This window comes from Centruroides sculpturatus, unplaced genomic scaffold, assembly GCF_000671375.1.
Source record: "Centruroides sculpturatus isolate CEXI.00-Female unplaced genomic scaffold, Cexi_2.0 scaffold118, whole genome shotgun sequence".
Lineage (NCBI taxonomy): Eukaryota > Metazoa > Arthropoda > Arachnida > Scorpiones > Buthidae > Centruroides > Centruroides sculpturatus.
Window position 1 is genome coordinate 460,753 of NW_019384377.1, and position 13,698 is coordinate 474,450.

General features: G+C 29.6%; 1 protein-coding gene across 2 annotated transcripts in view; it reads right to left on the bottom strand.

The window, feature by feature from the left end:
• The window catches only part of LOC111617649 (neuronal PAS domain-containing protein 2-like), a 31,710-nt gene that overhangs the window by 14,590 nt on the left and 3,422 nt on the right, over window positions 1-13,698 (bottom strand). For both annotated transcript variants that reach the window (XM_023358932.1, XM_023358924.1), the window contains exons 2-3: window positions 7,775-7,923; window positions 7,598-7,689 (exon numbers count right to left, since the gene is read on the bottom strand). In XM_023358932.1, coding sequence (XP_023214700.1) covers window positions 7,598-7,689; window positions 7,775-7,923 — 241 coding nt within the window. The remainder of the gene's footprint in view (window positions 1-7,597; window positions 7,690-7,774; window positions 7,924-13,698) is intronic.

Below are 13,698 nucleotides of genomic sequence, written 5' to 3' on the forward strand. Positions count from 1 at the left end.
TCTTCACCAACAATTTCTTATCCGTCTCTATCCAGTGTATAGTAGTGCCCACAGAGCCCATTAGTAGGACTGTAGATTGAGGGCTTCTTTGTGTAGAAGACATCTTACGAGTGTAAACTAAATTAAGGTTCCTACTCAAATTTTTATTTTGAATTCCATGACTTTCCCTGACCAACTTTGTCCAAATTCCTTGACATCACATTTCTTACAGTATGGAATATCAACATAATAAAACAGCATTTTACTTACTGTGAACATTGAATACATCTATCCCTCTTTTTACGTAGTTGATATGTTCCAAAGACTGTGCCAAAAAGTATAGTATATACATCCTGTAGAAAAATGTTTGATAGAATCCACAACTTCAATGTAATGAAAAAATATGCAATTTACAAATGAAACATGAGCTTTTTTATTTTATCATCATTTATCATTATTATTTGTATATAAATCTAGTAAACACAAGGTAGCATAAAATCAACAAACAGTATTTTCTGATATACAAATAGTACTATACTGTGCTTTAAAAAAATGAACTCTTGACTTAGAAACATGTAATTTTAAAACCAATGTTTCAACAAAAAAGGCAACTGTTTTTTAAAAGCATAATTTTAACAAAAAGTTAAATTTAAAAATTTTCAAATAAAGCATTTCTTCCCCTGCAAAAAATTGATCAGGCTATCTACTTGATATTCAAAACTATAGCATACAGTAAGACCGCATAATGCGGGGGATGCATTCCTAGATGACAAAGCACTAAGTGAAACAGTGTTAAACAAGACCATTTTAACATAGAGTAAATAGGAATAGGGGAATACGCAACCAAAAATAAAAAAAAAATTACTTTAATTTTAAGTTATTTTTATATTAATTTGTATAATAATATATGTTAAATAATACATAAACATATGAACACAAAAATGTGAAGTTCATTTCTTGTGATGAAGGTCCTGACTTTTCTGAAATTCTTGTTTTTTGCAATAAAATCATGCAGTTTCATTTGTCGCTTTTTTCTTTCCTTAAGCAAATGGTAGCAGATCGCATCCAAAACACCTCATTTTGCTTTTGCACTCCTTTCAAAATCTAGATCATTCGCTACAATTTGATCAATGATTTTGGTTATCATTACCAAACTTTTACTAAAGAAATCTGTAGCAAGTTCTTTGGATTCTTCATTTTCAGAATCTCTATTTTCAAGTTCGACATGAATTCCTTGTTCTGCCAGTTCTTGAAGTCATTGTTGGTAAGGCTCTTACCAGAAACCTGCAGTAACTCCCCAATATCCTGCTCATCTACATTACATCTCCTGTATCAATTAGTTTGACAATTTGGTCAACCTAACGATAGTGATGGGCTCTTCTCATTGAGAATTCTTGAATACCTTCAGCCATAACTTCTTCCACACTCTGCTCATGCATTTATCAGTTAATTCTTGCCAAGCCAAGTGGCAAGAATTAACTGATGGCTAACCTATGGCATCCATGATGTTATATTTTTTCCAAAATTGTACGAAACAAACATAGATTTAAGGAAAGTACAGTGTTATGACAAATTGCCACCCTTTGCTGATTGGTTCGTGTTTGGGAATAATCGTATTATATATGAATCAATGAAATACCACATTAATTTAAATCAGCATAAATTTTGAGCGTTTTTTTAGGCATCAAGCAGACCGCGTTATATTAAATCAGCATTAAAAAAGGCAGTGTTAAGCAGGGTCTTACTGTACTACAGTATTACTACTGATATGATCAATGTTGACAATTTTTAAGCCCTAAATTTGCCAAAATCAGTGATATTTGTTACCCAACTTTATGCCTATTAAACTAATTATTAAACTATGTATCAAAGTGCAGGAAATTAATGAAGTCTGTAGTCCATTACAAAAGTATAAATTTATACCTTACTAAATTTTATAAAAATTTTAATATACTGGAAAGAAATTAGAAATTATGTTTTGTTATGCAATAAGAATTATTAAAATAAAAAATGATAAATATTTGTAATTTACAGTAGACCCCCCGATAACGTGGGTTCATATAATGCAGATTCATACATCGTGGCGAAAAAATTGCAACCATATTTGTATAAAAACGCTAAAAGAGACTCGGAAAATGCAGTAAAACGTCATCGCCAACTCATGTCACGACAGGATTGGTTGAAGCTGGACCAATAGTGGACGAGCAGCCGAACTACTTACATGCTATGGAGAGTTTAGGTGGGTAAGTTGAGTTTATTATCGTCTTTACAGTATATAGGCCTAAATTAGGTACTGTAAGTCTAATACAGTACTGTAATTTTATACATTTCTTGTGAAAAAAACATTTCTTATTCAACGGTCATAAAAATTACAGTAGAGCATCGATTATCCGACTCAATTGGGGACTGGGGTTGGTCGGACAATTGAAAAGTCGGATAACCGAAAAGTATGAAAAAATCCATTATAAGTATAGTATATTATTATATCCCATGTAATTAGTATATTATTATATTAGTATATCGCTATTAACCTACTTTGCGTTGAATTTTCCTCCATGTTAAGCCTATCAAATTTTTTTAAAAATAATAATCGTCGCTATTGTATCGTTAAAAATTAGAAAATTAAGCCTCATTTAAATACTGGCTCCCTTTCATGTTCAATCCAGTGTTGCCAGCTAAAACACGTTAAAATAATATTAAAGTAGCCAAGACATAGCCAAATATTGTAGCGCCACATCACTAGTGGACATTTGAATTTGCCGACTAGAACGCGGTCGGTTAACCGAGGTGACAGTTAATCGGGGGTCAGATAATATAATTGATGCTCTACTGTACAGTATTTCTATTAATGATGTCTCCAAAGTTCAACGAATTTTTCGCAGAAAAATAACTTATCAGAAAACATGGCCGCCGTTTGGTACGCTACTCCGCGACAAAAACAAGCTTAGTAATGGTGTCATTGAACGGTGCACACTCGGTAAGTAATCCTACAATTTTTTGTTTATAGTATAGTTTATACAGACTATTCCCAAAAAATTATACGTGTTTTGAAAATGTTGAGTGAAATTAGTCTAAAATCAGTTAATTTTATGGAAGAAAACCTTTCAAACAGCTGTAACTTGAACATGTGCTGGGTTGTGATTGGCTCATGTATTTGAGGATCCCTACAACGTGAAATTCTTATAAAGTGGAACGTATCTACCGTGTTGTAGGGGGGCCGACTGTATTGGTATTATTTATCATTTTCACACTTAGTTCTTATTTTTTAAAATCAATTCATTAACACCTTACCTCCAATTGAGGGTATGAACAATAATTGTGGGGAGTTCCGAAAGGGTTAAAATAGTTTCGATAATGTAATGTGGATTAAAATTTTTCCAGAGTATTGCAGATTATTCTCTCAAATTCATGATAAAGCATTTTTAAAATCTCAAAATGTTTAAAATTTAAAAATGCTGATTGATCTGGCAGTATATTATATTAGGAACTGTTTGATCCTTGGAGTTTTGCAATGCTCTACCCAATGTTGCATTTTATTATAATTCTTCAAATAAACTATTAATGTTAGTTTTGAAAGTGACCTGCAACTGTCAGTAAAAGTAAACCTTTGTATTAACTGTCAAAACGGTAAAATAAAATTTTTAAAAAATTAAACAATTTGATGTGATTTAAAGTTCTGATTTTGAGTAATTTTAGAAGATTCTTAAAATACAATAGAACAATAAGTAAGGCTTATTACACGCATAAAATTAAAATTAATTCATTATATGCAATTATGTGCAAGGTTCAGCACTAAGCACCCCAGAAAAATTTTCAGTGTTTTTGGAAGATGGTTTCGATGATATCAGGTAAGGAAAGCAGTTATGCACATAAGACACAAAAATTTTGTTGCATGTCAATTTTATGTTTTCTATGCTACCTTATGTTTACTGTATTTATGTACAAATAATATTAACAATAAATGACGTTAGAATAAAATAGCTCATGTTTCTTTTGTAAATTGCTTATTTTTTCATTCAATTGAAGTTGTGGATACTATCAAGCATTTTTCTAAAAGATGCATTAACTGTACTTTTTTATGAGATGTTTTTTTTACACAATGTTTTTTGGAACATATCCACTGCACAAAAAGAGGGATAAGTGTACCTTGCGTTGCCTTCCAGTAAAAAACTGGAAGGTTACGCAACAGACTGAATAGTGACAGCTAGCAAGGTTTCCAGTTTCAATACCCAATGCTAATACTGGCTGGTATCAATACTTTAAGACCAATACTATTACCAGTATCAATAGTTTGAAACTACTTGTGATACCAGTATCAAACTTTTATGGAATCAAGACATCATCCCTAATCACCAATAAAACAGAAGTAATACATTCTGAAGATTGGAGAATGAGTTTTTATTATAGAATGTAGATAGATATAACAAATTCATTCAAACATTTTCATATATTACTTACATTTACCCAGATATTTTTTCAAATATTAAAGGATTAGTATTGTAATTCTATTATATGCTTCATAAGATGTAAGAACTATAGAGAAGTTCTGGATCTACATGTAAAACTAGTAGATGCCACAGGAAAGAATTTCATCTTGCAGGATTTCATTATAATGTCCAGTCTTCAAAAGTCAAACTAGTTAAACTATAACTATATATTAAAAAGTTTCTTTAAATAGACTGAATGTGTAATAAGCCTGTTCATTAGTCATGTGTAACTAAGTAGTTTTTGTATTAGTTATACTTAAAAGTATAACTAATGTTATTTCATTATCTGTCTAATGTTATTTCATTATCTGTTAAACTATGTTTGTTGTTTTTAAAAAAACAACAAACATAGTTTAACAGATAATGAAATAACAAAAAGAAAGAAAACAACATTTAACATTAAAATAAATTGAAATATTTTATAATAAATTTTTCAAGTTACAAATTGGAACATTAGATTGATTCATAACTCAAAAAAGAAGAAAACTATTTTGGTGTTAAGCAAATTAGAAAATAAACAAACAGTAATTTTTAAAAAGTCTCTTTTAACATAAAATAGTTGAAGGGCTTGGTAGAAAAATGGTGTATCATCAGGAAGTTTTGAAGAAAAAGGAGAATCTATGTTTGAAGTCATCAGCACTTTAATATGCAACATTTTATTAAAGTAGGCATGTAAACCATGAAAATTTTTAGAAGACAGATCAATAATGCACAAATCCAAATTTGTTAACAACTCATTTTTTTTGTAGTTTTGTGGGTTATGCCATTTTTCCACTTAACTCTAAATTAGTAGTTTAAACAAAACTAAAATCTTCAGTTTTGATACTATTGCTGACATATAAAGAATGGAATATTAACTTCATACTTCTTACACTCACTCTAGCACAAAATTTTATGAATTATGAACACACAAACGTTTTCAATTTTGTAGCTTGTTTGTACAAAATCTGATGTACAAAAATGGTTTGCCTGTCTGATTTTACAGCCCCTTAAAGTGGCTGAAAATGTTTGTCTGTTCATTAAATTTTCTGTACTGAAGTAAGTATAAGAGGTGTGATATGTTTTTAATCAATGGTTCCAACTATTGAGAGTGTTTAGATATTATATCAAAGCTGTATTTAGGATAAACTATGCAACCAAACCAATACCAGCAACTATGTAATTAATAAATAAAGAAATATTTACTAATGTTTTCATCCATTAATAATAGATATCATCAGACACATAACACAGAACAAAACGGCTACATTGAAATCAAATGCATTATACAAAGAATTTACATGTTCAAATTAAAATTGTCAATGGAACAAAGTATGCTTACAATTTAAAATTATGTATGTTTAAACAAACATCTCCAACCCGATATATAATTATAGCTACAACCAACAGACTGCCGAAAATCTATCGGGCTAGTTTTATGCTATTTATTAGATAAATTACGTAATCAAACCTCTAGTACCAAATTGATTATGTAATTTATCTAATAAATAGCATAAAACTAGCCCGATAGATTTTCGGCAGTCTGTTGGTTGTAATTATGTATGTTACTATACATTTTAAAATCATATCCTGAACAATATGTATTATATGCCTGATAATGTCTATTATAAATGGACGAAAACATTAGTAAATATTTCTTTATTTATTAATTACATAGTTGTATGAGGTTCCGAATCCAGACTTTCAGTATGTTTATATCATTATCTCCTAATATCACATCGTAGTTATACTTCCGTTAAATAACTGTCAACTTTTACACCTGGGAGCTAAACATCTGTTAAGTTCTCAGGCCTAGTAACGATGCTTTCTCATCACCTTTCAACCTAATATCTCGATTTCAACAGTACAACATTAGAACAGAACAACAAAGTGATGCAGTCGTCGCCCTGTCCTAGAAGAGATCAGTCGCAAGCTCTTTATCTTTTTCCGTGTGAGTTGTGCTTTTTCACTGGATTAACTTTGTCGTCCATCAGACTTATTAAGTGCCTATTATCTGGATTATCTGGATTAGGCAAAATACTTGATTGCCTAACTGGACTAACTTCATAGTCAAGAGCCTCAAGACCTACTAGCAAATCACTAGAACTCAAGATATTTATCACCACGTGCATTTACTGTAAACTCTCTCTCTTGATATATTTTATGGCCTATAATTACCTATTAAACAGTTGTTACGTTAACTTATCTCTGAGTAAGTCACTTCCAGTGCACTGTCTCTCCCTCCATCCCAAATCCGTTCGCTCACACACACACAATCATTTGCACGAGCACATAACGGTTTCTGTGTCTGTTCGTAAAGACACAGTGGTGTCAGTCCTGACAGACCTTGTCACTGCAATCTTCGCCGATGTGATGTTGACCCTTCGGTCACGTGGTGCCAAAGTATAGTGAGGCCCTTCGGCATTGTCACAGTTGCTATTATTGGTTTGGTTGTATGAGTTTATCCTATCCCAGTTTTGGAGTGTTATGTTATATTTAGGAATTTTAGTGATCCTTACTTACAAATTGATCAAAGTTTCAAGAGTTATTTCAAGAGTAATAAGGAAGTTATTTTTGTCAATTCTTGAAAATAATTCTATGATGTTTCAATTACTTTCAGAACTGTTCAATTCTATTCCTCTTTTATTTCTATTAAACAGTTTATTTTCACTTATATTTTTCTAAGTATTATGTAACTTCTGAAACACAAAACTAATTCTAAAAACTTAGTTTTAACTTATTTTTTGCTTGTAAAATCTCTCATGTTCTTGAATTCTGTAAAGAATGTAGAGTGGTCCCTATATTAAAGCCATTTTACATTCAACTCAATAGAGTAATGCACAGGAAAGATTAGAAAAAAAAGCTACAACTAAGGTTTTGGAATTCTCTAAATAGGAATCCTATAACTGAAATATAAAATTGTTCTTTAGATACTGTGCTTTAACAAAAAGTTCAATCATACATATTTGCCACACTTTATTTCAAAGACTTATTTTGACAAATCTTTAATATTCATCACCAAACGATCGCCTAAATATCGGGCTATAATACGGCTAATTAAATGATTGGAATAAAGTAATTTGACACTAGATAATTTAATATTCATTTTCTTCTTTAATTTATAAAAATCAGTATATAAAATGTTCTCTTACCTCTAGCATTAAATGAGTAAATTCTTCATTAGATAAGAAAGAAGGTTTCCAATTTTCTTGAACCTCTGATGACTGAGACTGAATAGAAATTTCTATAAAAATTGTTTTTTATTAAATAAAAATTTTATAATTATTTAAATAAAAATCAAATCAATATTTTTATTATGAAATTCATACCACTATGACTTCTTAAAAATGAAATTGTGGATTTAAGAACAGATGATTTATCCATTTTTCGAGTAGACGAAGATACCATTGAACATAACTCATTGATGAGTATGTTGAATTGATCTCTTCGTTTCTTTTCACTAAGATTTCTTGACTTCCTACATTTTATGTGCAAAAATAAAGTCAAAATATATATTTTTTTAATTTAAAATACATTTATATTAAAACCATAATTCTCAATTTATTTATTTATTTATAACTTTTCATCCAATTAAAGATATTTAACATAAAACTTCAGTTCTTAATGATTATAAATAAGAATCTAATTAAGATACAAAGTTTGAAATCAATCAACATTGTAATACAAAATATATTAATATAAATTTTTAAAAATTTTAATATTTAAGTCTTTTCAATATAAAAATATGAGTTACAAATAAGGCCAAACTGCAAATCTACATATAAAGTCTAATATAAAATGAATATAACTGAAAAATCAGTTAATATTTTAAAATCAATTAAACAAAGATCATCTTCTAAACTATTTATAGACTAGAAATGAATTAATTTCAAATATTATATAGGAGTGAGTAAAATTGCCATTTTATAAGAACATTAAAATTCTTATAATTAAAAAAAATAACCAAAAAGTTATTTTAAGTTAATTTTTATAAGTGTTTACTAGAAAACATTAACTTGCAAGATTTTTTTTTCAAAATAGGATGCAAAGAAATTTTTTTTTGTAGAAACTATTGCTGACCTGGACTTTGATTTGAACCCCCAAATTCTTGAGTAATTAATAGATTTATCAGTTATCAAGTTATACCATTTGGGNACATTACTGATGAAAAATAAAGAAGTGAAATAATTCTCTCTCTACAGTGGTACCTCAGGATACGAAATTAATCCGTTCCAAAACTGAGACTGTATCATGAAAATGTCGTATTTTTATATATATATATATATATTTATTTATTTAAAAACAACCATATAATCACACTGATATTCTTATGCATTTTGAATAAAAAATATTGTAAGGGAAAATCTTGCTACCCTCGGTTACAAAAGAATATTCATGTTGCGACAGATTTTTCTAATGCAAGAATGAGAATGCTTCTTCAAAAGATAGGGTAAACAGTGCTGTGACATGTTGTATGGTTATATTGCAGGCATTGATGCATATTTAATGTGTAGAGAATTAAGACTTTACCAGACCATACTAAGGAATGACATCTTTATTTTTGAGTATGCCTAAACTCAGCACCATCTGGCCACACATGACAAGTGCAATTAGTGGCTACCAGACAGAAACTGTCTATTTTGAATTTAAAGCATTTTAACAAGTTCTATAAAAGCTATTTTGGAAATATTGCATGATAGTATTAATACAAGTTTCTGCTCTTAGTAGGTAGCAAAAAACTGAGGTTATTTTGTTGTGTGTGACCAATAATTGTACAGTTTATGCTAAGTGAAAAGGAAAAAAAGAACATCTGATCATTTATTTTAAAACAAAATTTACAGTTTGATAAAGAAAAAATAAAGGTATTTAATAATTAAATCTTAAATAATTTTGCCTAGAGATATGCATTAAGTGCCATCTATTGATAAATATCCTAACTAAATAAACTAATTTTTAGAAAGTTCTGGAAAAAAAATTGGCCTGGAGCAGGACTTGAACCTATAACACCTGTTTACTATTATTAAATTTATCAAGAAATAGTGTGCAATCATCAAGATTTCAGAAAATTGTTAACTCATTACAAAAATTATCATCAGATTGAAATTTTTACATTTTAATCTGATGATAATTTTNAAATTGGCCTGGAGCAGGACTTGAACCTATAACACCTGTTTACTATTATTAAATTTATCAAGAAATAGTGTGCAATCATCAAGATTTCAGAAAATTGTTAACTCATTACAAAAATTATCATCAGATTGAAATTTTTACATTTTAATCTGATGATAATTTTTGTAATGAGTTAACAATTTTCTGAAATCTTAGTTATAGAATAATATCAAATCATCTAAAATATAAACAGTAACTACTATAGAATGATCTGAATCATAAACCTTTAGGAAATTAGCTTAATATTCTGTCAGTTAGTCAACTTAATTCCAGCAATTCCTGAAAAATTTAAAATACCTAACTGATGATAATATTGAAAGTGTTTAATTTTCATTAAGCTTTCATGTCTCTTAGAAAATATCTGATAATGATTTAATAAAATTTTAAAGTTTTAGTATTTTTATAAATTAGAGTTATTACTGTTTGACTCAAGATTTGGAGTTGGAGAACACCAATTTAGCAATAATTTGAGATTCAACCCTAATTCAAACTTGTGTTGATGAATACGGAAACTAAATGATACATTCATTTACAAGGTTAACTTCTTTTGACTGATAAGGATTTCTTCTGATTCAATTTTTTAAAGCCTTAAGCATATCTGATCTCCTGGACAATCATCCAAGAAGTGTTATTAACTTAGTTTCCTTATAACTCTGTGGTGGTTGACACTAAATTTAATTTAATATTTATAAATTTTAACAGACAACAAATATCTGGTTTTCTCATTCTTCAAATATAAAATTGCAGAATTTGGTTGCCTTTTTTTTTTGTAATACTATCAGTGAATAGGATGATATCTGTTAGTTTCATATATCTCAGTCTTGAATGTTCAAACGAAAATAAACACATTTCCATCTGTATAAATAAATTTGAAACAGTGGTGTAGCATGGGTGTCAGCTGCCTTATTTAGGTATCTCAATTTAAAAGACTAAAATTCAGTTTCGTTACAGAATAAGTAATGAAAAATTCCATGTTCATTTCAATTGGTCTGAATTGTAGGTGCGACAAAAATATGAAATGAAATGGTTCAAATTTTTACAAGATATTATTATTCTTTATTGTGAAATTTTGCCACCCCATTACGCTATGCCACTGATTTGAAATTTATACCAGAACTTATTGGCATATTAGGTGAGGTAGCTCCATAACTGATGTAAGTATAAAAGTTTACACTAGAAACAAAAAAATATAGTACAGACTTTTCTATTTCGCTTTTTCCCATATCTTCTGAATGTACTGGAAGTTAAGCCAATTCACAACAGTAATGATTGAATGAAATGTCTAATACAAGTGATTTAAATATAAATTTAAAAAGTAAGATACAAATATCAAATATTGAATTTGATAAAAATCTTTCTGTAACAGGCAATTATTTATTGTGACATTGTCACAATTTTTAATCATACTTTTAATTAATTTAATTTAAAATATATGTTCACCACCTCAAATTAGTACTATAGTGTCTAGCCCCTGTACATCATACTTTTCTCTTAGCAATAGAATCATGTCAGTCATCTATTAACTGCTTTCAGGGGAAATTTTGAATTGAAATAATGTGACTTCTGGTTTGAATTGGAAATTCATATATAGTTAATCAGGGCCTCCTGCTCCTAACATTTCCATATCTGATCTTGGATTTTATCTATCTAACTATTCTTGAAATTAAGGAAAGACGGACAGACAACAGTGGGAATTTATAGGTCTACAATTTTGTGAAATTGCAGCCCAATAATTAATTAAAGTGACAAGTTTAATAATGCCACAACTAGTTATATGCTCATTACTGTTTTGCTATGTATCACAAGAAACACTAAGGAGCTTGGAAAAAAATAATTAAAATTTATTTGTTCTAATTTTAAAACGTTATTTTTAATAACATTTATAATAACGAATATGATTTATTAGACCATCTGTAATATAATCATTATACACAAAAAAAAAGTACTTATTAATTATTGAATATTACATTTTGAGTTAGGTCTGCTTTGGATACTTCTATATCCACTATAGAAGTCTTTCCTTGGATAACTTTTTGTTTGTGACAACTATTTTTCCAGTTACACAAAATTCCGTAATCCAGTGGTTTCCAAAATTTTTGTACCTCTGCACCCTCTTTTTCAGAAAAAAGTTGTGCCTCCCTCAATTTTCATAACTATTTAATTTCATAAATACTGTCCTTATAATTTATTTGAGGGCCTACAAAACAAATACCTTATTAAATAAAGTATATTGTTCACTGGGACTCGACTCTTGTCGAGTTTTTTCACAAGAGTGTGGATGGACTTTTAGCATTTGTACCAGAGTCATTCGGATGAAAGTTGTGAATTAGGCATAACCATTTGCTGATTAACTTTTTCAACATAAGTTTGACTTTTATTTTCATTTGTTTGTATTAAAAAATGATAATTTGGTAAAAGCTGTGTATCCCCTTGCAAAAACCTCATGCCCCCACAGATTGGAAAATGCTGAAGTAGCCAAAAATCCCTGTAAACCATCATTTACTAAAAAGTTTATTGACATAAATCCTTGCGAATACAGTTGATTTAGAGTATTTTCATATAAACCATTGTCTTAATTTTTGGCAAGTTTTATGTAACTTACCATAACAAAAATCTGTGTGCAGTAGTTTAAGGCATTTCCAACTATCAGTGCCAGCTGAATGATAACCTCGCATTAGGTAAAATAAATTTTTTCTTTTTCGGTTTCCAGAACAGTTGCCAATACAGCACTACAGTAGAGCGTCGATTATCCAAATCAATTGGGGACTGGGGTTGTTCGGAAGATCGATGTTTCAGATAACCAATTACGTATGAAAAAATATATTACTTTATCCCATCTTGACATTTTTCTCTGTTGCATGTCGCTTTGCGTTGAATTTTCGTCAATGTTAAGCCTAACGAAGACTATTATATCATTAAAAATTATTTTTTTATTTTGTACGAACAAAATAAATATATTGAAAAATATAAAAACAATAAAAAATTACACTTTAGAAGTTAATTTAGTATCAAAAACGTAAAATATTTGAGTAACCCAAGACATAGCCAAAGATTGCAGCACCACAGCACTGGCAAAAAATTTAAATTTGACGTTTTGGATTATTGACTTTCAGATAATCGACGCTCTACTGTAATATAGCACTAATAAACTGTTTTTTGATTATTATTTAAAATTATTTAATTAAATTATAATTATTAAATTTAATATGAAATGGTATCTAACACCTCCCTCTTAAGGCCAAATTGATTAGTAAGTTGTAATTATTATTGCCAAATTATAGCCCGAGGATATATGGCAGTTGGAGGGATATTATTGCTATGTATCGGGTTTGCTGTGGATGTTTATTATATATTTATATATATGCCTTGCTGGGTATGTGATGGCCAACTGTGTGCCTTATGTGGTAGTTTACAGGATGTGGGTGCTGAATGCACCCCCAGTCAGCACTGTAGTAACCAACAATGATTATATCATAATATTAAATATACTGGAAGAGATCAGACTGGAGGTCGGGGTAGCATAATTGGCAACACATCCACACAGTAAGAGGGAGTTGCAGGTTTGAGTCCTGCTCCGGGCCAATTCTTTTCTTCTAGTTTAGTCTAAAATTATTTAATTAAATTATAATTATTAAATTTAATACAAGATGGCACATAACACCTCTCTCTAAGGCCAAATTTATTAGTAAGCTATAATTATTACTGTATTGCCAAATTATAGTCTGAGGATATACAGCAGATGGAGGGTTAAACTGTTTTTAAACACTTTAATATATATTTACTGTATTTGGCTTATTATTTTTATTTGTATGTCCTCCTTTTGAACATTTTTGACTGCTCATTTTGCCACCACTCTCACTTTACACTTGAGGTAACTGGCTTGATGCCTCACTCATCAAGCCAGCCCTACAAATTATCACAGTATTTAATTTAGATAATAATAATGAGCTAATACTATTGTAAGATTTCTGATAGGGACATGATAGTCAAGATTGATGAGGGGTCAAGAGGGTTGCATGTGGGTGCAATTGGTGCTGAGACAGACTCTACAGTTACAACTAACCATCTATTTGACACGAAAGAA